The sequence below is a fragment of the Rhinichthys klamathensis genome, unplaced genomic scaffold, assembly GCF_029890125.1.
Source record: "Rhinichthys klamathensis goyatoka isolate OS25496 unplaced genomic scaffold, OSU_Roscu_1.1 h1tg000446l_1, whole genome shotgun sequence".
NCBI classification, from domain to species: Eukaryota; Metazoa; Chordata; class Actinopteri; order Cypriniformes; family Leuciscidae; genus Rhinichthys; species Rhinichthys klamathensis.
The window spans coordinates 1458946-1484039 of record NW_026606941.1 but is presented as its reverse complement, the minus strand read 5'-3'; the positions used below and the strand labels follow the sequence as shown (position 1 = coordinate 1484039).

The window sequence follows — 25094 nt, the reverse complement described above, 5'->3', positions numbered from 1 at the left end:
TCTTGGTATTAGTGAAGTAGATCTAGGAGGAGTATTAAACATTTTTGGTTTGGGATTTTATAGGTGGTTTTTGGTATTTTGGTAAATTTTAGAAGGTATAAACTAACCATATTGTAGTTCTTTTTCTTTTACAGTATGAATAATGAAGACCAATAACAAGGTTAATTTAACAATTTTATTAAGAAAATAAACAAACATAACCAAGCATGATAATCTATATTCCATCCCACTTGAAATGAACAGTGATTGTGTGCTCTGAACATAAGTAATAGATACACAATCGCTGTTCTTGCAGTCATTAAAAAAATCAGTTTGTTGTCACCGTACACTGTATGACAAGGCAACTGATGATCCATAATTGGAGCCCCAGTTGATTTACTAGCTGTGTAATGCTCCTGTTTGTACAGGGTTTTATTATTGTGGTCTAGTTTTAGTTTTACTGTCATTAACTACTGCATTAAGGCAATTCTAAAAGATGAACATAAAAAAAAAAAAAACACGTTTTTGTAATTTACAAAACCTCCAAGTTAAGGTGTCAAAAGCACTCAAATGTCCTCAATTTTCAAGTTCACCAAAGGCGAATGTTGAGGTAACAGTAACATCTGTGATGTAAAAAGACATAATGGCACAAATATATATATATAACAAAGGGGGAAGGTTTTTGTGAAGTCAAGGCAGCTTCTGTTCCTGCTTGGTATCATCTGTCAAAGTTAGACTTGGCAGAGGTTGTAACATGTCGGCTTCTCGATCACCTGATCGCCCATAACCTCTAAGATGTAGTCCCTATTAGCCAGTAGTGGAGTTTCAGATGTGGGAAAACTTTGCACGCTTTGGTTTCCAAAAGATATCATAGTATCTCTCTGCAAGACAAAATACAGCCATTACTCAGTTGTCAAATATGACAGTTTTGACTACTTGTTGCTGGTGAACAACGGACCACTACTGCACGATACTTGGTTATTTGCATATTTTCTAGTTAGAAATATTTCTAAGCACATAGTGGATATATCTTACTCTCTCTGAGTTGTTTGTGGATGGGACGTCTTTCTGAAAATCCTTTTTGCACACGTGAGCCATGATTCCTGCGGCTAAGGCGTCTCCAAGCACATTGATCATCGTTCGAAATCGGTCCCTATTAAAAAAAAGACGCATGAGATTGACTATTTCTATTGTGGGTTATAAGTAGTAGCACTCATGCAGTATGTTGTACTTACAGGATCCAGTCGATAGCTACAATGAGTGAGATGTCATCTGGAGGCAAACCCACTGAGGTAAGAACAATAACCATGGTAACAAGACCAGCCTGAGGGATTCCAGCTGCTCCAATGCTTGCTGCTGTAGCTGTGATACTGAGAAAAGAGTCAAGGTCAAGTCACATGAGGCGATCACTGGCAAATGCAGCTTTGTTACTGTATACTATCAGTCAGAAGTTTGGAATAATTCAGGTTTTTGAAAGATGCTCAAGGCTGCATTTATTTAAAAGGTTAGTTCACCCAAAAATGAAATTTCTATCATTAATTACTCGACCTCATGTCGTTGCAAATCCATAAGAACCCATTATTGGCCGACGCTGTTCACGTGAGCACCACGACGCAGGAGCTGGCCAATAATGAGCCTGCATTCTGACGAAGAACCTGGAAGTGCTGCACTGTGTTTACTATGTGATCAGCGTAAGAGACTGACACAGAACTGAAGAAATTGTTGAATAAAGGGTTATTTTTTGCGCACAAAGTATTATCATCGCTTCATAACATTAAGGTTGATGCACTCTAGTCACATGGACTATTTTAACAATATTTTTACTACCTTTCTTGGCCTTGAAAGTTGCAATGAACCTATAGCTGGTTCAGAAACCTCTCGGATTTCATCTAAATATCTTAATTTGTGTTCCGAAGATGAACTAAGGTCTTAGGGGTTTGGAACGACACGAGGGTGAGTAATTAATGTACAATTTCATTTTTGGTTGAACTAACCCTTTAAACAAAAATACTGTTAAAAACAGTAATATTGTGAAATTTCAATTCAGAACTGTTTTCTTATTTAAAATGTAATTTATTCCTGTGATGAAATTTCCCAGTCTTCTGTGTCACACTTTCCTTTCAGAAATCACTCTAATATGCTGATTTGGTGCTCAAATAGTTATTCTTATTACTATGAATGTTGAAAACCGTTTTTGCTCTTTAATATTTTTGTGAATAGTTACATTTACCGTTACATTTTTTTTCTGGATTCTTTGATGAATAGAAAGTACAGTATTTGTTTGAAATAGACATCTTTTGTAACTTGTCTTTGCTGTCACTTTTGATCAATTATGATCAAACGTATCCATGCTGAATAAAAGTATTGATTTCTTTCATTTAAAAAAAAAAACCTCAAACTTTTGAATAGTAATATATCATGGTTTCCACAAATATTCAGCAGCAAAACCTGTTTTTAACATTTATAATTAGAAATGTTTTATGAGCACCAAATCAGCATATTAAAATGATTTCTGAAGGATCATGTGACACTGAAGACTGGAGTAATGATGCTGAAAATTCAGCTTTGCCATCACAGGAATAAATTACATTTGAAAATTCAATTAGAAAAGTTCTTTCAAATGAATGCAGCCTTGGTGAGCATAAGAGACTTCTTCCAAAAGCATTAGACATCTTAATTATTCCAAACGTTTGACCAGTAGTGTAGATCATTCTGAATGTAGCCAAAATACTTTACCTAATAGTAACAAGTTGTCCAAAGTCAAGCTCGTACTCATTGACTTGAGCAATGAAGATGGCTGCCACTGCCTCATATAGTGCTGTGCCATCCATATTGATAGTAGCACCCACAGGAAGTACAAATCGAGCGATTTTCCGATCCACATGGCAGTTTTCCAGTAAGCATTTCATTGTAATGGGCAGAGTAGCTGAACTGGAGAAAGATGAATAAGGAATAAAACCATTAGTTGCATATTATTTCAAATGTTATAATTTAATATGTTAAGATTAAATTTGTGAATTTTCACATGGAATCCCTGGGTAGAACAAACACTTAAATTATTCAATTTAATATGATTCATCTGAACTATTCTCTGAAATAAATCGTGGATTAACTCTTGTTTGTTGCAGTGAGCAAAAAGCCTGTTTCAAAATGGCTTCCTTACCTGGATGAAGTTGCCAATGCGATAACCAGAGCCTGGAGGAGGCCACGGATATAGCTAAAGGGGTTTTTCCTGGTGAACACGAAGAAGAACATTGGCAGCAAAATCACACCATGCACGAACAGCCCCGCCAGAACAGTGATGAAGTACATTCCCAGCTTCTCTGCAAGAACTGCAGGATCATGCATGTCCAGGATTTTCCCAGCAACCAGAAATACAATTCCAAATGGGAAGTACCTGTACAAAGAGACTGGGGTATTAAAACGATATATATACGGCATATTATATATATATATATATATATATATATATATATATATATATATATATATATATATATATATATACATGCATGCATGCATACATTGCCGTTCAAAAGTTTGGGATCTGAGATTTTATGTTTTTAAAAGAAGTTTCTAATGCTCACTAAGACTGCACTTATTTGATTTAAAATATATATATATATAAAAAAACGAATATTGTAAAATATTATTACAATTTAAATAAATGTTTTCTGTTTGAACACATTTTAAAATGTAATTTTTAAAAGCTTTCTATTTCAGATAAATGCTGTTCTTTTGAACTTTCTATTCATCAAAAAATCCTGGGGAAAAATTGTACACAACTGATTTCAACATTCATAATAATACTAAATGTTTCTTGAGCAGCAAATCATCATATTAAAATGATTTCTGAAGGATCATGTGACATTGAAGACTGGAGTAATGATCACAGGAATAAATTACATTTAAAAATATATTTAAATAGAAAACGGTTATTTTAAATTGTAATATTCCACAATATTACTTTTGTTTTGTTTTTTGATCAAATAAATGCAGCCTTGGTGAGCATAAGTGACTTCTTTCAAAAACATAATAAATCTTACCGATCCCAAACTTTTGAACAGCAGTGTATATATAGTTATATAGAAGGTGCATTCACTTAACTGAGATTTAAATTCATTACTGATTGACCAAATCAGCTTTTCATTTCACCTGACTCTTAAGCACATTTCCACTGCCAACATTTAATAGAATAAGGAAGCTTAAAGCTGCTTTTAAACTATTACCCTAATGTATTGTAGAGCGTATTAAAGAGATTGCTTAGTTGGCTCTCCACTTGTTTTGGTCAGAGATGCTGCTTTATTTGACAGTCACATGCTTCTTTCACATGTTTGCATGAAAAAACATGATGACTGTCCTAGAAGTGATGTTTCTGAGTGAGTGTTTCTGTTCTATATTTGAAATTATAAATCCCTAGTCCCAGTTAGGTAATTTTGGGCAATCTGATCCAGATCTACTCACCACATAGCAGCATTGATGATCTTCATGACACATTCATTTACACAAAGACACACATTCACCAGGGGTGTACCTCTGGATCCCATTCTACCAAGCAGAAGACCTGGGGAACAACAACAACAAAAAAATATTTTTATCAAAAGTGAAAGTAAACATGTTAATAATGTTATAAAAGTTCTCTAATATCAAATAAATGCTGTTTTTTTTTAACCTTCTATATTTTTTTTAACATTGATTAAACATGAGAAATGTTTCTTGAACATCAAATCAGCATATTAGAATTTCTTAAGGATCATGTGAAGACTTAATCAATGGAAATAAATTACATTTAAAAACATTTAAATAAAAAAAGCTATTTTTAAATTGCAATAATATTACTGTTTTTACTGTTTATTTTTTATTTAATGCAGCCCGAATGAGCATAAGAGACTTCTTTAAATGTAAATAATTAAAAAAATCTCACCAACCCCAAACTTTTGAACAGTTATATATATATAACTTCTAATATATATAGACATCACAAAGCCCTTCTTTTTTTCACCAGCCTTTAGAGGCCACTTTTCAAATCAATGCATTAAGTCCCGCTCTACATGTTTTCTCATTAAATATCTAGTTCAGTAAATAGGCTGCCAAAACTCTTTCATGTTGACTTAAATGCTTCAAATTGTACAATAAATCTTTGCTTCCCTGCTGAAAAGATCAACATTGATGGTCACCATTATATGTTGTATTTTAGACATTAGTCTCCAACATGGGATGCTGGCGTTCCCACCAGACTTTTTAACTAGTTTATCCAGCTAGCTTTACTGGAGAACTCTTTTGCCAGCACCAAACCGACACTAACAAGCTTAATCTGGTCTATGCTGATCTTTTCAGCAGGGTTGAATGGTGATATAACAGTTCCAATCCATACACACCCATAGTGGCAGAGAAAATGACGATTCCTAGCACATTCATCCCATTGCTTCTCCCTGGTACAATCTTATAGTGGATTTCAGGAGGAGGAGTGAGTTCCAGAAACACTGGGTGACCCATCTTGGGGTTTTCATAGTCTGGCATAATGTACACAAAGTTGGCTTGTGATGATTTTGCACTGTTTTTAAAATTAGGCACAAGTTCTGTCTTATACTGAAACAGAAGAGCACAGATGGACAAGGATTAGGTACAAAAACAGGAGAGGATTAATTCCTCTGATCTTCATGTGTTTCTCTCACCTGCTGAAATGTGGCTTCAATCAGATTGGATGGAATCATGTTCCTGTTGGGGAAACAAAATCCATCATACGCAAGGCCATATATTTAATTTAAAACCATAGATATTTCAGCAAAATAGCTAATTTTCCTGAGTATATGCTATTAGCCTGTTTTCTGAGGCCAACGCATTGCAAAAATGGCTCATTGTTTGTTTTCAGAATCACTGGATTTGATTATTGTACAAGGCTGTGGCACGGCCAGCTAGCTAAAAAGTAAAGAAACAAAAAGCAGATCTGCTGCAGCTCAGCCGAAAGACTTGGAGGGCAGAGGCTATTGGCTAATGCTTTATTTATAAAGTACCAATTCTACTGCTGTGTCCCTGACTAAAATCCAATTAAATCTGGTCAGGAGCATCTTTCGCACTTGAGAAAAGCTGTGTCATTCACATCCTCTTTAGAGGCTTTCTAAATATACCTAATTCCAATCCTTCTGTCCGGTGACGGGATAGCGCAAAAGGGAAGCTTAAGCCTTGCAGACTTGATTGCAGCTTGAAAACAGTTATGTAAGTTCAACATGTTTCTCAATGTGTTTCTTAGACTGATAAATAAAACTTGTTTACAGTTCAAAGTGTAAGAAATTGTTTGCCTTTTTTAATCAAACGAAATAATACTACTATTTTAGGTGTCTCCACCAGAGGACTACTAGTTTTACCATATATAATAATATTTAAATTTCAAAAGAGAGTCAAGAGAAGTCAGTGTGTAATTCAGAGATAACTGTGATAATCAATGAGAAATAATGCAGGGCAGAAGAACTTGATTTTATCCGTGGGGATTCTGGGGAATTGATTTGATTTTGGGGCATTATAGCAGAATGCTAGTTTGCTAAAACACAGCTATTTGGCAACTGGTTAACACTATAGGCTATTCACTATATTTCTGCCTAAGTGAGGTGGAAAAGGTAAACAATGAACAAGTTGTTACATTTTGATTTAACATTATGAATACAAACACTGATGAATTACAATAGGACCAAGAAAGAAATATTAAGAACAAAATTAAGGAATTATGAACATAAATGTGGTCCATTTTGATTTCATATTGACTTGAAAGCCATTTGATGATGACAAAGAAATACAGCTTGTTTGTCTACATTTGTTTTTTCCAATACTGCACTTCAAGTCCCTTTCAAGGTAAGTCAGTCCACTCGACGGCCATCTTGGCAATGATCTTGGGCATATATTTTTTGTCTAGGAACGAAGCACACAGTTCTTTTCTGCTTGAATGGACAACCTAACATCTATAACATATTTGAAATAACCAATCAAATCTGACAGAAAATGCTGAAATAATAGTTTTCAGGTTTCTCTATATACCTAATGTGTATTCGCATTCTATAGCAATAAAACAAAGACAATCAGCTTTTAATAAGCTGATTGGCTCATTTAATTGAAGGGTGGGACTTCCTTTCCTACAGCCGCCATGTTAAGAGCAAATTAAAAAATTTCTGAAACCCAGAGACAGAGTTAAGATCTGATATTACTGTAAAGTTACCTGATCAAATCCAGCAGGGCATCGGCAGACGTCATCACTGGCCCTCCTGCAGCTTTATGTCCCTCTTTCTCAGTGCCAGTTCCAGGATGAATTATCAGCACCAGAATAATCCCCACAATAACAGCAATGAAGGTAGTCCACAGGTAATATGTGATGGTGAGAAGGCCCAGGCGTCCACTGGCCTTGGTGTCCATAGCAGACAAGCCAGACATTAAACTGTAAGGAAAGTGTTGGAGTTTCGTGATCAGCTTTAAGTCAAACATACTATGTTATTAACAGTTTCACCCATGTAGGCAGACCAGTTCCTTTTCCTCTATAATTTGTACAAGTGTCTAGTGTTTTTTTAAAAGTATGTTTAAATGTTAGACTCTAAAATATATAGGCATACTCTCTACAACAATCAGCTATCCCACTATTTATTGAAAGGGGTTTAAAAACAGATGAACCTCAGAAGTAAAGCATTTCTTATGATGGAACATTTTTTTCTGTTGTATATTTTGTTGGTTTCTCAAAAATATCAAATACAGTCTGAATGCTTGGCCTCAGAAATGCTGACATCTTGAATGAAAGTGCAACTAAACAGAACTGACATGGTGAGTTACCTGGATGTGATGAGAGGAAGAATCAACATTTTCAGCATTCTCATTAGAAGTTCTCCAGGAAAAGAAAAGTAGATTTTTGCCTGAGGTAAAAGGGATAACATGACTTTGAGTGACTTTGCTAGTAAAGATTTCAATTCATTTCCTAGGCCTACTGTTTCAGTAAAATCCCTGAAGAATTGCGTCAGTTGACTATTCTAAGTAATGCGTGTTTATCCTCGTTGACTCTGTAAGTTGTTTGGAGTTTATTTACAGATAACAAAACCCAGATGCTCACATCCTTAGCAGGAGGACTACCAGGATTTAAGTACCTTATATAAGGTCTGTATGCCACATTCTTATGGCTGGGAAATATATGTAACTTCTTTAAGAAGAAAAGTCATCAACAACATCTTAAAGTTAAAGGAATGTTCCAACTTCTAAATAAGCTAAGCTCTATTGATGTATATCACTTTCAGACAATAATTTTGAGTCATCCCTCAATTTGTAGAAAACAAAAATGTAGACTTTAAAACAAATTGCAGTTTAATCTGGTTAAAAAAAATGTGTAGTTCATTAAAGCACTTTCTGTGCAAAATCCTGTAATTTGTTCTGTAACAGTGTCTATAGCGGAGACTACTGTTCCAGGTAAATGCATGTCTGGTTATGCATTACAAATGTAATTTACACAGGCTACTTTATGTAAACAGTTCATTTCTGATAACATTGCGTGTATCATGCAAAATTACATGGTGAAAAAACTTATAACTTGTTAACGTAGCCTATAACTGTAAACTTTCATTATTTTATATTTTATTTAAAAACTCATATTTGAGTCTAAATTGTGTTCAATACATTAACATTCAAATAGAGCTTTACTTGTTTTGAACAAATAATTTTCCTTTACAGTTACTATAATGGCTTTAGGCTACTTGTTTGAACACTAATTCTGATAAGGCACAGACAATTGAATTTGTCAATCGTCACGGTAACACTTTACAATAAGGTTCATTTATTAAACATTAGCTCATGTATTAACTAACATGACCTAACCATGAGCAATACATTTGTTACTGTTTTTGTTAATCTTTGTTAACGTTAGTTAATACAAATCCAGCTGTTCATTGTTTGTTCATGTTAGTTCACAGTGCATTAACTAATGTTAACAAGATTTTAATAAAGTATTAGTAAATGTTGAAATTAACATTAACAAATGCTGAAGAAGTATTGTTCATTCTTAGTTAACTAATGTAGTTAACTAATGAACCTTATTGTAAAGTGTTACCGACTTTGTCCTCTTTTTTTTTTCATAAAGGCAATAACAAAATTGAATCTTTAGGTGTTACCTGTGTTGACAAATTCAAACTTCTCAATGTGAATCCCACCGCACAGCCTGACACTACCGCTAGCACTGATAAGGTGAGCAAGCCGTTCCTTTTGCAGTAGTCCTTTACCCACTTTCGCAACTTTGTATATATTGAGTTCTTGATAAGTTTCTTGAAATATTCCACCATGTTTCTCCAGGGACTCACGGGAGGGGAATTGCACCGTGAAGACGCCGGCCTTGAGCTACTCAGGTTCTCTTCCATGCTTAGACCTGAGTGGGCAGGAAGTGTTGCGAGAGAGTGCCTTTCGGTGTAAATCTTTTCTAAAAGATTAAGCAATTAAGTATAGATCCAAACCACTGCCTTCACGGCAGCAAAGTCAGAGGCGATTAAGGGTATTAAAATAACCTAGCCGAGTCTGGAGGCCATTGACTGTGGAAAGATGGAAATGTGGAAACTGGTGAAGCACTAATCCTAAGAGTCCAAGGTCAGTTTGGGGTCAATTTCAAAACAATTTGAGGTTAAAAATATTTATTGAAAATAAAGGTTACATTTTTAGAACCATTTTTGGAAACGCAATCAATATGGCATTCTGGGGAAGAATGACTTGGGAATTTGACACAGGCTCAAACCCACATGAGCAGCTGAACATCAGGGGCCAGTTGTTCAAAAAAGTTGAATCTGGGTCAGAATGATCTGGATTTGGAAATACCATGTTTTGCTATCCAGGATCAAGTAATCCATCTTACTTTTGTGCCGGTTATTCAAAGCAAAATTGGAATTGATCACCCTGATCCAGAAACACACTTTATCACTACCAAATCGGGAGATTTCAATGCTTTTGCGTTCTCTCAGAAAAGTTCCGCGTAGCGTTCACCCGAGAAACTTTGCGTTTGCTTGCAAAAAAAACAACAACTTTTGAGTGGTTCATCTCTTATGATTGTGCAAATGTAGTTTTATGTAGCCAAAATCTCTTTTTTTAATTTACTGTAGGCTACCGAAAGGCTTAGGTAGGTAGCCTAATGTTTACTTCTAATTTATTACTTTAACAGTTAATCTAATCAAGAGGAAAATAAAAATAATATGTGTGTATATTACATGATACAAATGTTGTATTTTTTTTTTACCAGTTTTAAAGTTTTATTACATTTTTGTTCCTGAAATCCACCCTTTTGCTGGGATCAGTATCATCCTGATTTTTGGGATCAAATTGGTGTCCCAATCTTACTAAAAAGTTTAAACAACTCAATTTATGATCTAATCTGATTTCAGAATCCTTTTTTTCTTTTGAACAACCCATTTTCAAGATTTGATCCAATCCGATAGCCGAAATCCGATCAGATTACTTTTGAACAACTGGCCCCTGGCTGGAACCTATGCACTACCAATAAATAATACTTTTTGGGTTTAAAAAGATCTAATTTGGAGAACACTAATTTGGTGTTCTCTGTCAAAAATGACCAGCCTTCTAAATTGTTTGTAAATCTCTCATTATTCTTTTTTTTGCTTTTTTGTCAACTTGCTTTCTTTCAATTAGCACAGATTTTGTATTTCTGTTTGGATCTGATTGATCGTATAGGCCTCATTGATATGACCTTATGCACCTCAGTGTTTGAGTGAAAAAACTTAACTCAAGCTTATTCACGTCAGAAAAAAGAGGTGCATAAGCTCAGATCAATGAGGCCTAAGACCAAAAAGTTCCAAATAGACATAGAAAACCTGGCCTAACTGAAAGAAAACAAGTTGAGAAAAAGATAGATTGTTTTTATATAGAATATTTTAATATCAAATATTGGGAAATAACAGCATAACGAGAGATGTAGGCCGGTTTCATTTTTGACCAGGAACACCACACGTGGAACACAAAAAAATATTTGTTTTTATATGTACCTTGTGTGAGCAAAGACAGTAAGTTTTAGTCCAATGCGATAACATTAACTAGCATTTTGGGAAGAAAATCCTGTAGCACAACATAGATTTAGATTTATAGATTTATGTAATTAAAGTTGGCAAAATTTGTAGTATGTAACACTCAGGTCTATCTAGATAAACTACAGAACCATTAAAAGTGTATTATTTCTGAGTGGGCTTGAATTTATTTTAGTATCTCAGAATTCAGAATATATGAGATACTCTTCAAGATATTAAAACAAATAAACAATATATACATAAACCATATGCAGTAAGAGGAATTCATAAGAATGAGTTAAAATGTATTGAATTACCAAGTTATCCTTTCCCTATACAGCACTCAGCTCACATGGAAAAGGGATGTTCTCTCAGTTTGACAGCTTTTTATGGCTGCACTGCTTTGACTAAGAACACATGCGTGGAGGCTATTCGGAGATGAAGGACATTAGTTTGAACGTCATGCCTTAATGGGATTTCTGCGGGTGCTCTTTGCAGGCATTTCCGACACCAGCGTGTCCAGCAGGGATTGATTTAATGACCAGACAGCATTGGAAGGACTCCAGTCCAGGAAATGGAGGTGTGTTTTGGTTCTGAAAGGTAAAAGAGCTTAGGCCTATATTAACGGAAAACAAGATCTGAAATGCAAACTCAGAACAAAGCAAATAGTAATTCTAAGCTGATTTCTTTAGTCAATTTAAAAAGGCTAGATACTAATGTTCTAAATGAAGACTTATGAAACAAGAACATAAAACACTTTGCCTTACAATTTGCTATACGTAGACATCAACATCAGACACGGGTGCATGAGACACGAGATGGGTGATTAGCTGATCATTTTGAGCAGATGAAAAAATTATTCCTGACAAGACAACATAAAACAGAAGAAAACAAATAGCTAAATGTGACAGCACAACCAGGAACAATTGTGTGTGAATAGAAATGGCAAACATTAAACAATGAATCTATATTGTTTATTCATGCCCCAGTGCATTCTGGGTCCCTTGTTTTGAATTTTTTTCTAATTTTATTTTGTAAATGTTTTTGTTTTTATTTTCCTGAAATTATTGGTCACACTTTAGTTTAGGGTCTAATTCTCACTATTAACTAACAATTAACTACTGTCACAGAGTCAACAACATCGACAGCACTCTACACTCCACCCACTCGTTCCCAGTTAACAGAATACCAATCTTCACTGATCATCACCCAGCACTATTTAACTCTTCTCAGCCAATTCACCATTGTCTGTTCTCGTTGTTCCCTCAGAGAACATTACCTGACCCCTTACCTTTGTGATATCTTCCTAAACGATTTACCTTCAGCCTTCTGTTTCCTGCATCCGTCTTCAGTCATCTGCTACGTTCATCCGTCTTCAGTCATCGGCCTCGATCCCCATTTCAGAACCTGCATCAGATAAGATCCGTTATTATCAGATATCCATCCAGTACTCAATATTCTTCAGTTACTCACCTGCTTCCATCGTTGTGATCTCATACTTCTGCAAATAAACCTGTTATTTACTTTACCTGTGTGAATCCTTCTGTTTCATGACAACTACGACTTTTGCCTCAGTAAACTTCTACTGTTTATTAATAGTAAGGTAGTTAAGTTTAGGTAGCCTATAGGGTAGGCATTAATATGTGCTTTATAAGTAGGCTAATAAACAGCAAATATCTTAGTAATAATCTCATGCTCATGCTAATAAGCAACTAGTTGATTGTGAGAATTGGACCCTGAACTTGAAGTGTTACCAAATGTACTTTATAGTCAGTGTTGAGGGTCACGCAAATTAAAAGAACGCGAATTACATAATCAGAGTACTTTTTTCAAGTAACTAAAGTAACGCATTACTTATCAATTTAAAAGAAAATATCTGAGTTACTTTTTCAAATAAGTAATGCAAGTTACTTTGTTTTTCCATTTATTGACTGACAGTTCTCTTGTCCCCATTTATACATATACTGTATATACGTATATATATATATATATGTATATATATATATATATATATATATATATTAGTCATTAAAAACAAGCAAGCCCAGGTGAGAAAAAGTAACTAAGTAATACAAGTACTAGGGAGTAATGCACTATGGTTATGCATTACTTTTAAAAGCAACTTTTCCCAACACTGTTTATAGTGTACTTTATTTTTTTAAAGATTTTTTTTATTTTATTATTTTATTATTATTCTGGGACTGTCCATGCCTTATATTTGATAGTCCAGTGCAGGGGGTCAAAACAACCACACATTAGAGTGTTGAGACCAACCAGGCCATGTCTATATTAAAAATATAACTAGAATATCTAAAAGAAACAAAAAACATTTTGCAGGGTGAATGGGACTGCACCACAAATTGCTGAAGTTCCAGATGCCAAAAGTTAGACTTCCAGCAAACAACAAAGCCGAGACGCCAGCTGACCATCTGACAATTACCTAACTCTTAATTTTTATACTGTTTTTGACCAATGATCTTATCTACATGTTTGTCACTTCTTTTCATCTTCAATCAGTCTGCTCAAAAACATACGGTTGAGTACTTCCCAACTCTTTCAATTATAGCGCATCTACCGTTTTTCTCAAACCTTTTAGCTTCTTCAGTGGCATGGCCTGTTTATGTTGAAGGCCTAAGAAGGATTTACTATTATGCAGGTGGAAGTTCAGGGTGAGACCTAACAGTGTCATTGTGCAGGCTTTGTTACCCATCTTGAAGGCCAAAAGAAGAGCTTACCATCATTATGCAGGTGCAGAGTCATGGCAAGTTCAGCTAAAGGGAGACATAAAGTGTAAATCACAGCCTGAAACCACAGAGGTCATTCATATATTCTGCAAATATATACAAAATGTCTAATAAAAATATACTATAACACGCATATGTTATAGTGGTACTCAGTCAAATATATGTAAATGGAATGATATTCCCCATCACATCAGAAAAATACCATCCATCACATATTTCAAAAAGGCATACAAACTGTTTCTTCTAAACAGTTACACTTGTACTCACTGATGGTTCATTTATTGTCTGAGTCCTGTTTGCACTGTTTGTATTGTTGTGTTTAGTCATTTTTATCTGTCTAGCCCATGCTAATGTCCTGTATAAGTGTTTCTGACTTCATGTGTCGTAAATTGTGTTTTATGTTCTGCAGAACAGGAACCTGCTGGAAACCAGTCAGGCCCATTTAAATTGTACCTTAATGTTATAACCTTTCCTGTATAATAAATGAAATGAAATGCTGTCCAGACAAAACATATATACACATAATTTTATAGCAATAGAGATAGAGAGATATATCAAACAGGATGTCAGTTTCTAACACAGTATGGCCAATGGCTGTGCTAATGATAAGGTATAAAGTCTTCCGCAATTCTGTGAAAAGAGGATTAAGTCCTCTGGACAATTAGCACATCCTCTGACGGCACACCGTGGCATTGTTATCCATTGCAATTTGGTTTGATGACTTTTTAAGAGTTAGGATACACATACCTGTCCCATTTAGTGACACTGTTTGCATTGCGAGCAGTTGGGAGATTTGCAGTCAGACACATGATAGTCTCATTTAACTAAGACACCCAACTATGGATCACCTAATTGCAGGAGTGTGCGTGTACCAGAGGTGTTTTAATACTGGCCTGGCTGAGTATTAAATGGGTTAAATGGATTAATGCTGATTTGACCATGACAAAAGTGTGACAGCTAAATAAAAAATAAAATAAAATAAAATAAAATAAAATAAAATAAAATAAAATAAAATAAAATAAAATAAAATAAAATAAAATAAAATAAAATAAAATAAAATATAGCAACAGTGCTTGCTTATTTAGCCCGGCTTCCAGAAATGAAATATGGACCCGTTTTGTTTGAGAAAGATATTCAACGATTATAGGTCACAAGGGTCATTGGAACCTATAGTTGAGTGACCATTTCTTGGTTAAAATCTTTACTTTACTGTGTTGGATTAAAGTGTCCTCTCATTGAGAGAAAGAACATTATCTGGATGTTTTGGTCATGAAACATAAGTCTCATGTTTATCGTTAGAGCCTGGCCAAATCCAACCTTGAAGAAGCTGCGTCTGTGTGTGTGTTAGTATTCTTGGTTACAGGTTAAGGAACAAGTGGCATTATTGGAGATTGACTGGCTTGTTTTCTTCGACATGTTGGTGCCCAGCAACCCAGATCTGCGACCTGGAAGGTCACGACGTGCCTAAATTTCAGGGTCCGAGTGTCAGCCGCATAATCGATGGAGATATGCTTCAGTCTATCAGTCCATGTGTGGAAATTTATGTTTATCTATTTCTTAACCAATCATCCATCCATCCATCCATCCATCCATCCATCTTCTTCCGCTTATCCGGGGCTGGGTCGCGGGGGCAGCAGTCTAAGCAGAGATGCCCAGACTTCCCTCTCCCTAGATACTTCCTCCAGCTCTTCTGGGGGGACACCGATGTGTTCCCAGGCCAGCCGGGAGACATAGTCCCTCCAGCGTGTCCTAGGTCTTCCCCGGGGTCTCCTCTCAGTGGGACGTGCCCGGAACACCTTCCCGGGAAGATGTCCAGGAGGCATCCGGAACAGATGCCCGAGCCACCTCAGCTGACCCCTCTCGATGTGGAGGAGCAGCGGCTCTACACTGAGCTCCTCCCGAGTGACCGAGCTTCTCACCCTATCTCTAAGGGATTGCCCAGCCACCCTGCGGAGAAAGCTTATTTCGGCCGCCTGTATCCGGGATCTTGTCCTTTCGGTCATGACCCAAAGCTCATGACCATAGGTGAGAGAAGGAACGTAGATTGACCGGGAAATCGAGAGTTTCGCCTTACGGCTCAGCTCCTTCTTCACCTCGACAGACCGTTACATCGACCGCATTACTGCAGAAGCTGCACGATCCGTCTGTCAATCTCCCGTTCCATCCTTCCCTCACTCGTGAACAAAACCCCAAGATACTTAAACTCCTCCACTTGAGGCAGGAACTCTCCACCAACCTGAAGTGGGCAAGCCACCCTTTTCCGACTGAGGACCATGGCCTTGGACTTGGAGGAGCTGATTCTCATCCCAGCCGCTTCACACTCGGCTGCAAACCGTCCCAGTGCATGCTGAAAGTCCTGGTCTGAAGGGGCCAACACGACAACATCATCCACAAAGAGCAGAGACGAAATCGTGTGGTCCCCAAACCTGACACCCTCCGGCCCCTGGCTGCACCAAGAAATTCTGTCCATAAAAATTATTAACAGAACCGGCGACAAAGGGCAGCCCTGTCGGAGTCCAACATGCACCGAGAAGAAGTCTGACTTATTGCCGGCAATGCGAACCAAGCTCCTGCTTCGGTCGTACAGGGACCGGACAGCCCTTAGCCCATGACCCCGGACCCCATACTCCTGGAGCACCCTCCACAGGCCGCCGTGAGGGACACAGTCGAATGCCTTCTCCAAATCCACAAAGCACATGTGGATTGGTTGGGCAAACTCCCATGAACCCTCCAGCACCCTGTAGAGGGTATAGAGCTGGTCCAGTGTTCCACGGCCTGGACGAAAACCGCACTGTTCCTCCTGAATCCGAGGTTCCACTATCGGCTGTATTCTCCTCTTCAGTACCCTGGCAATTGGCATAGACTTTCCCAGGGAGGCTGAGAAGTGTGATCCCCCTGTAGTTGGAACACACCCTCCGGTCCCCTTTCTTAAAAAGAGGGACCACCACCCCGGTCTGCCATCCCAGAGGCACTGTCCCCGACCGCCACGCGATGGTTATCTTAGCCAATCAGAATCATTCAACCTGAAGCAAGGACGTAGCTTAGACCTTGGTGAAGGGTATAACTGCTGTGATCTTTGTAAGCGGGGCGGCCTATAACTCCTTGTGAGTCTTGAAGCTGACTTCTGCTGAGAAACTGCAAACTATCTTCAGTAAAAAATTTCTTTTAATTTTTATTAAATTGACTGCACTTCTAACTCCTGGTCTTTATTAATCATATCTGGTCCTTGGGTCTCGTATAACTCTCGTATAACCACAACAGAGTTACACGAGCAATTTATGATATGAGTGATACATTTTCAAATGTGAATGGGGCAAAACAATCCTTATTTAATGAAAAGCATTTTTTTTTCTATTAAAACTTCAAAAACTTGAAACCCTAAATAAAATTAATTTTTTAATAATAGGCTATAGATTATTTTGCATCCAATCATTAAAAAAAAAGATTATTTTTAACTCTCCCTACTAATTTTAGAAATATCACATAAAATCTGTAGAAGTTAAATCAAAATAGTAATGCAAATTCTAAAAGAGCAAACATTTCTTTAGGGACATAAAATGAGACCAGCACACAGTGTAACTGAGCTAAATGGCGAAAGTAACGAAGAGAACAGTGCCCTCCTCTGGTAGGCCTACATTTAAAAAAATGCCAGTCAGATGTGTTTGAAATAAACAGCTAAAGACCAGTGAATGCTAGGTCATTTTATAAAACCCATTAGGTGATTTAAAATAGAAGATTAATAAAGATTACAGACTTTTTATATTGACATTATGTAGGATTTCATCTAGGCCAGCTGTTCCGCATATCAGAGGCATGCAGATATGGGTTCCCTTTGAATTTCCTGAGTTTTGAAATGTATGAGTAAAATCAATATAATATTACATACAAACAAACAAACAAACAAACAAACTCAAACGTGAAATTTTAAGAAGCTGTGTGTGCGTTTTCTGAGTGTTTTATTTTTATTTATTTGATAAGTGATGAGGTCTGAGGGAACCTTGCGGATTAGTTTTGAGTTAACCTAAAAACTCATTAAAAACAAATTTAAATTTAGAAACGTTGCATTATAGGCCAACTATTTGCTTAGGCCTACAACCAAGGCTGCATTTAGGGGGCAAAATGAAGATAGTAAGAGGAAAATTGTAAGAGAGAACATTTTACACGCCTCCTTCCTTCTTTCAATGCAACCGTGCTCTCAGTCAAAGGCGCAGCTAGTCAGCATTTCAGCAGAATCGTAATCAGCTGTGAGGGAGGTGGAATCATATATTTTTATTAGATTCGATTGGTTGTCATAGAGTTTGTACGCAGCGCCCGCCTGTTAAGTCCCGTGCTGCTGCTGAGACTGAGGGACAAACTTTGCCCAAGTTAGTTTGCTTGGCTTGGAAAACTGCTTAGGCTACAATTCTGGTTCTGGTCACGGTCTGCTGCTGTAGCCTACTACTATAAATAAGGAGGGACAAAATGTTAAACACTATTACAGAACGTTACGAAGCATTTTTTAAGCAGAAGAACGTGGTAACGGATTTTCTATCTGTTTTAGAGAAAAAAACTGGAGTTCAGAAACAGTACATTGCAACAGGTACGTGACTGGTTTTAATCCTTCGTTTGGAAGCAGCTTTAATTATTTAGTCATGGATAGTAGCCTAAGCCATTAGCCTACATTATATGCTTTGACTGTCAGCTGTCAGACTTTGGTGGACTTCCGTGAGTTTAAAGTCCTTGGTATCCATTACCGTCGTCGAAAATTGATTTTCTTTAGAAAAGTAACTGTTATGTGTTCATTGTTTTAACAAGTAAAGTTACTATGATCCAAATGTCAAGCCTTTGTTGAATGTTGCAAAAGAGTGCAAGGGCTTTGGGAGTCATAGCCTACTGATAACTGCCAGTAGGCTAACTTAGGTCTGCTGTAGAATATGGAAGTTCGATCATTTCTCCGAAGCGGTTCTATTAAAGTGTTGGATCTGGAAACACACACACACACACACACACACACACACACACACACGAGATTCAGATGTTCTTTTGCGCTCTGATTGTCATTACGCGGTTCCAGACATCATGACATGGTATTATATTCTCAGTACAATTAACGCTATTTGTAATAGCCTATACTGTTGTTTTGGTTACCGTTTTATATTAATTTAATTAATTAATTAATTAATTAATTAATTAATTAATTAATTAATTTATTTATTTATTTATTTATTTATTTATTACCAGTGGACAGTTGTTGACTCGATTGAACCGATTCAGATTCGTTAAATAATACCGTAGTTCAGACAATGCTGTCGTTCAGACCGGATTTGAAAATGATTCAATCACGAATCAAACTGTGTGTGTGTGTGCACACTTGTACAAATATATTTGTGAGGCCCGGTTTTTGTGTAGGCCTACACTTGTATCTTTGTGAGGCCCGGTATGAGTTTTAGACCTGCGAAGCTAAGACAAAGAAAGTAAAGTGTGGACATTTTGGCCGGTCCTCACATTCTGAGACCCCTTTAAAGGCCTGTTTGAGGGTCATGACTTGGTTTAGGGATAAGGTTATAATTAGGTTAAGCCTTAAGGGTAGCCAGGTTTAGGCTAAGGGTTCGGGTTATGCACTTTGTTATAGGGTTGGGTAAGGAGTCAAAGATTGCATTGTGTCAATGAATGTCCTCACAAAGATAGATGTACAAGTGTGTGTGGCAAGAACAGATGCTGCATGCACAGCTTTCCCCCGAGGGTTATCTGTCATTTCCCTGGTGCATTTACATCGGTTTATCAGTTACTTCTCTTTGTTTTAACCGCATGCGAAACATCAAGCAGATGATCTATAAAGTGCCATTATCAGATGCGTTAATGGGTCCAGTGGTTCAAATGCATTGACTGGTTACCTGAAATGTCCTTCTAATCATGTGTGATGTGGCTGTTTCTCGTAAGACATCTCTGGGTCTAATTTCTTCTTCCAATAGCCACTCCCTAGGGTTATTTTTAAACAAGTCTTCAAGTGTCACTGCTGAATTGCAGTGGCTAGACTATATAGCCTGATTGGGGACAAAATCTCTTACATTCACATATAAACAATGTGTTTGTTTGTTCTTGTTCTATCCTGTTAGGTGTAAACAATGAGACCAAATGCAAAGTCATCAGTGCTCCTAAATGCCGTTCTTCATTTGAATAATGGCAGTGATCACGTGTCTCTGTTTGTTCTGCAGGTGCAGTGTGTATTGTGGGACTCTATTTGATATTTGGATATGGTGCCTCTCTCCTCTGCAACTTGATTGGTTTCGTATACCCAGCATATGTCTCGTAAGTATACGTGACATCAAATTTCACAAATGTAGTATGCTTATTGCTGAAGATTTTAGATTTCATACATGCATACATACATGCATATGTATGTATGTTTCCACAGCACAATAATGAGAGGAACCCACACTGAATTGGTCTGTTTTCATTCTGTTCCTCATGCAGCATCAAAGCCATAGAGAGTAACAATAAAGATGACGACACCAAATGGCTAACATACTGGGTGGTTTATGGACTCTTTAGCGTGGCTGAATTTTTCTCTGATATCTTCCTCTTCTGGTTTCCCTTTTACTATGCTGGGAAGGTATGGTGTTTCAGTATCAATATATATTTCATTTATGCTTTGATTGTATTTGCCTGTTGGAGATCTGTTTTAGAAACCATCCACCTTGTTGTATGTTAGGTTTCTGTAGGAGAACTGTAAATGTATTGGTATGTAGGTCATGCTGAGTTTTGCATAGTGTATATTTAGCATGCCTGACTATCTGCCAACTTGACCAACAGCCTCATTTCAATTTTGATCCTTGTTCTAAATTTGACTGAGTGCTTTATAGCCAATTTATACAAATGAATAGCAGCTGACTAAGTTGAACTGAGGTCTTACATGATATGGATAACTTTTTCCAATTTAAATTCCTAATTAAAAATAATTTTTAATGAGATGTTCTCTATGGCATGATCTGTCTAATGAATTTGGATAGTTTGATATGGATGTGGTGAGATGGTAACACTTTATAAGAGTAATAGTAAGGTTTCATTTGTTAACATTAGGTAACTGCATAAGTTAACATTAACTAACAATCAACAATACTTCTACAGCATTTACTAATCTTAGTTAATGTTAATCTCAGCATTTACTACTACATTTTTAAGATAAAAGTTGTATCTGTTAATATTATTTAATGAACTAAAATGAAAATGGACATTTTTTTTATTAACTAACATTAACAAAGGTTAATAAATGTTGTAAAATATATTTTTAATTTTGTTTTAGTTAATGTATAAAGTAATGTTAACAAAATGATACCATAGTGTAAAGTGTTACAGGTTAGATGTTAAATCAATGTATTGATTAGTTTGATGAGGTTGTTGAGTTTTATGTCAAGACCAAGGGACTATTCGAGCACTAAATTGTCAATAACCAGCTGTGTTGATGTAAACCACAAGGAATGTTCAGTTATTACTTTAAAACTCAATTTTGAATTCAAATGTTACCACGTTTTAGAGCATTGTAGTTTTGGGTTGGTAAGATTGAATGTTTTTGAAAAGTTCAAATTATTATTGGAGCTAAATACAGTAAACATGGTGATATGAAATTACAACTTACAGTAATTGTTTTCTATTTTAATATATTTTAAAATGTAATTTATTCCTGTGATGGCAAAGGTGAATTTTCCTACTCCAGTCTTCAGTGTCCTTCAGAAATCATTCTAATATACCGATTTGGTGCTCAAGTAACATTTATTTTGATAAATGTTATACAACCGTTCAAAAGGACAGCATTCGAAATAGAAATCTTTCTGAACATTATAAATGTCTTTACTGTCACAGGCATAGCTGTTGAATTGAATGCATCCTTGCGGAATAAAGTTTTAATTTCTTTATGAAGAAAAATAAAAGGATTGCATTTTTCATATTTCAGTGCCTGTTTCTGCTGTGGTGCATGGCTCCGTTCTCATGGAATGGCTCTCAGATCATATACACGCGTGTGGTGAGACCTTTCTTCCTCAAGCATGAAGCAGCATTTGACAACGTTGTCAGCGATTTGAGTGGCAAGGCCAAGAGTGCAGCAGAGAGTGTGGCAAGGGAAGGTAAACAAAAACTTCTTCAGAAATCCATATTCAGTCTGTTATTAAATTAGTGCTTGTGTCTTATGTAATTCGTTCACTTGGTGTAAGCTAATCGATATTTGGCCATTGTCAGCAATCTGTATGGTCCAATTTTAGGTTTGTTTTCCTCTGCCTTTTTCCAACAGGCTTGACATTGCTGAACAGTGATAAGAATAAGTGATTTGAAGGTGGGGATATGAAGAATCATTTTACCAGGAGCCCTGTTTACATTTGTTTAATTTATTAAGTCACTAAAACCCACTGAAATGATTCATTTCATCTTTACTGCATCTGAGCCTGGCAGCGCAATCATCCCAGGATGGCCCTTAAATGTTCTTAAATTTCTCAAATGGTCCACAAACGTTCTTGGGATACTATTTTTTGTGTTCATCCTATACATTATTTTAGCACTTTGACCAATGTAAGAAAATGTTTAAGTCACTGTCTTTTAATAAATAAAACTGGAAAGAGCTATGCCTAAATATAAACCATGTTCTCCAAATTTATATCAGTAGTCTTCATTTATTTTCACCAAATATTACTTAAAGTTGAACTTTAAGTTGCTTCTGTTTTGTCTCAGGAAAAGTTAAATAGTCTTGTCTTCATAATTTTGTCTTTTTCAGTGTATTAGTTTCAATCATGACCAACATGTTTTGATATATGATGGTGTATTTGCTATGTTGACTAGCTCTGGGGGTCACGTGGATGATAACTAAATTTGTCAAATTCCATGCGTCATATTTCCCTTTCTGTAAGATCAAGTTCCGTGCATGTATGTTCTTCTAGGTTGATGCTGAGGTGCAGGTATTTTAAAGTGTGACCTTGAACTTCAGATTTTTGAAGTTGTGGCCTGTAGGGTCAGTTTTGTGTAGGAGTCTAGGTGGCCCACTTATGGCTTCAGTGTTAGTTGAGTGTTAGTTGTGTACATGTCACCCTGGGTCCCCTACTTTCTGCACTGTCTGGGCAGTTTGACGGCTCACCATGGCTGCGTCTGAAATCGCATGCTCTCTTGAGTAGGTACTTACTTTTTTAGAAGTCAAAAAGTAATTACTTATTCAAAATATGTTCTATATAGTATTAATGTAATCTGGACGTACTACATTCGCCATGTTGCCCATATCATGTGACCTACCAGCATCAGTTGTGTCGCTTCACTGTCATTCACAAATCCTCTCCAGTGGCCTTGTGGGACATCGTATACTATGCACACTTCAGAATCTCGCTGGAAGAAGTAGGTCATTCAGGGTTTTTTGCCTACTCTTAATGTGAATTCAGACATACAACTTTTGTGACACACTGTTTTTCGGCTACTATATAGTAGGGAAGTATGTGATTTCAGATGCAGCCTCGGTTTGGTTCATCATGCAGATTGTGGGTGACGAATCCAAGATGATGTCATGAGAGTTTGAGACATAACTACAGGGGTCCGGGGTTGATTTTGGTAGATTGCTGCTAGAGTAATTCATACTTGTAGTATTGTGGGTTTGAGGTCAGAAAATGAGACCTAAAAATTTAACTCCATAAACCAGTACGGCAGCTTGGAGATACAGTATCTCCAGCTTTACCCTTGCCAAGAATAACTCTATTTTAGAGTTATAGGGTATTAAAGCATTATACATGGGGATTAGGAAACACAGTATAATATTTCCTATTGGCTATTAAGATGTTATGCAACAAAGCTGTTATATTAATCGTTTTTTTCCCCCATAGTGGACAGAGAAATATGAAGCCATTTTACACCCTTTCAGTATGCTGAACTTGAGAAGACTAATTATACCTCCTCACACTGCAAGTATCAGTGAACGAAAACAGGCCATTGCTTCATGAGTCATTCTTTATAACAGGAGATATTGGAAGTAGTAATCAAATAGATAATTTTGATGTACTTTTAATCTTTTTACTGCATCCAGCACTGTCAGGGCTGTCAATTATTGTCAATAAGAATTTACTTTGTCAGTTCTGAAGCCTTAAATGTTTACAATCTTGAAATAATTTAAGTAACTTAAGGATCTGATTAAATGAAACCACAAACAAACTTTGGTGTTGATGTCTATATTGTTAAAGTCTAATTTGAGTGGTTATTTTGGTAATTTGAAATGTTCTTCTAATTGATTAAACGAGTCTCTCAGTGCACCCTTCCCTTTAAAATCAACATATAGTAACATTTGCACTGCTTGAAATACTGTACTTTCATACTGCTCATGCTACATAAGAAAGTATATATTTAGTATATACTGTATGTGATAACCAAATTACATAGATTCAATATTTAGCTTGAGATAACTATTATATCTTACTGTACAATGAGTCTGTTTTGCCATTACACTAGTATTTTTTAAGAAATAGAATGCACAAGCATGAAGATCTTAATGTTTCCTTGGTGGTATTAATGAAAACAAAAGAGCTACAGTACATGTACACACTTTTAATAGCCTATACATGTAATATTTAATATATAAAATAAATTCAAATAATATGTGCACTTTCATATTAACGGTGCAAGTGTAGAGTGTGCAAATACAGAGGTCAAGTATCTGCTATAACAGAGTGTGTGCAATGTTGTTTAATTGGGCAATGACTTTGAGTATGTGTAATATTTGTTCAGGGAAGGCAACAGTTGTAGTGCAAGTGGGAATTCAAGTATACCACGGGGACTCTGTGAAAGAAATAAACAAGGGTGTGTGAATCCCTGTCTGACTGTTTAATCATATTAAAAGCTGAGCTATAGCGGAACAGCATTCTCAGGTTACCTTTGTATTGCAAGAGGACTATGTGAATAGAGACAGCGGTCTCAGTGCACCTGTGAGTAGGCCTACTCTAAGCAAACTGTAGATCTGAGTTCACTGAGATCTGGTTCTGTATTGACCTATGATCATTCTGTTGAAGCACTAATACTGACAGTTTCCATTTAAACATCATTTTCTTTTCTTTTTTAATGGCTTAAGAAAGGGACAATTGATGGGACTCCAAAAAGTTTAATGCCATGTCTATGAATAAGCACTGCCTGGATGCAATTGGTAAATAAATTCACACAAGATTGTATGCATTTGTTCTGAAATACATGGAAAGTGAATATATTTATTAGTATTGACAATAATGTCTACTTTTGCACTTTCTGAATATAATCGAGCGTTTATTTTTTTGACCGTGTAGTACTGATTCTTACAGGAAGAGGGAGACAAACAGCACCACTGATTTAATGTGATGTCTGATGTAATCCGACAAGACAAACCAAC

General features: G+C 36.4%; 2 protein-coding genes across 2 annotated transcripts; one reads left to right on the top strand and one right to left on the bottom strand.

Moving 5' to 3' along the window:
- Nucleotides 1-172: 172 nt before the first annotated feature.
- On the bottom strand, nt 173-9355 carry slc1a8b (solute carrier family 1 member 8b). The gene is made up of 11 exons (XM_056236447.1): nt 9111-9355; nt 7789-7868; nt 7187-7402; nt 5655-5697; nt 5358-5568; nt 4444-4543; nt 3143-3376; nt 2716-2910; nt 1215-1349; nt 1015-1132; nt 173-860 (listed from the first exon to the last, which is right to left on the bottom strand). The coding sequence occupies exons 1-11, from the start codon at nt 9351-9353 to the stop codon at nt 711-713; spliced, it is 1725 nt and encodes a 574-aa protein (XP_056092422.1). The 5' UTR covers nt 9354-9355; the 3' UTR covers nt 173-710.
- An 8798-nt stretch (nt 9356-18153) lies between these two features.
- Nucleotides 18154-22364, top strand: zgc:101744 (Receptor expression-enhancing protein 6-like). Its single transcript, XM_056236407.1, has 5 exons — nt 18154-18320; nt 19936-20029; nt 20195-20333; nt 21672-21840; nt 22005-22364. Exons 1-5 carry the CDS (start codon nt 18203-18205, stop codon nt 22037-22039), a joined length of 555 nt encoding a protein of 184 aa, XP_056092382.1. The 5' UTR covers nt 18154-18202; the 3' UTR covers nt 22040-22364.
- Nucleotides 22365-25094: the final 2730 nt, after the last annotated feature.

What these genes read in the sequence shown, in the direction of transcription:
- zgc:101744 (XM_056236407.1), top strand. Translation starts at nt 18,203, where the DNA reads ATGTTAAACACTATTACAGAACGTTACGAAGCATTTTTTAAGCAGAAG. An exon ending in GAAACAGTACATTGCAACAG is followed by an intron (nt 18,321 to 19,935) that starts GTACGTGACTGG and finishes TTTGTTCTGCAG; the next exon opens with GTGCAGTGTGTATTGTGGGA. An exon ending in GTATACCCAGCATATGTCTC is followed by an intron (nt 20,030 to 20,194) that starts GTAAGTATACGT and finishes TTCCTCATGCAG; the next exon opens with CATCAAAGCCATAGAGAGTA.
- slc1a8b (XM_056236447.1), bottom strand. Translation starts at nt 9,353, where the DNA reads ATGGAAGAGAACCTGAGTAGCTCAAGGCCGGCGTCTTCACGGTGCAAT. An exon ending in TTGAAGCCACATTTCAGCAG is followed by an intron (nt 5,569 to 5,654) that starts GTGAGAGAAACA and finishes CTTCTGTTTCAG; the next exon opens with TATAAGACAGAACTTGTGCC. An exon ending in GGACAACTTGTTACTATTAG is followed by an intron (nt 1,350 to 2,715) that starts GTAAAGTATTTT and finishes CTCTTTTCTCAG; the next exon opens with TATCACAGCTACAGCAGCAA.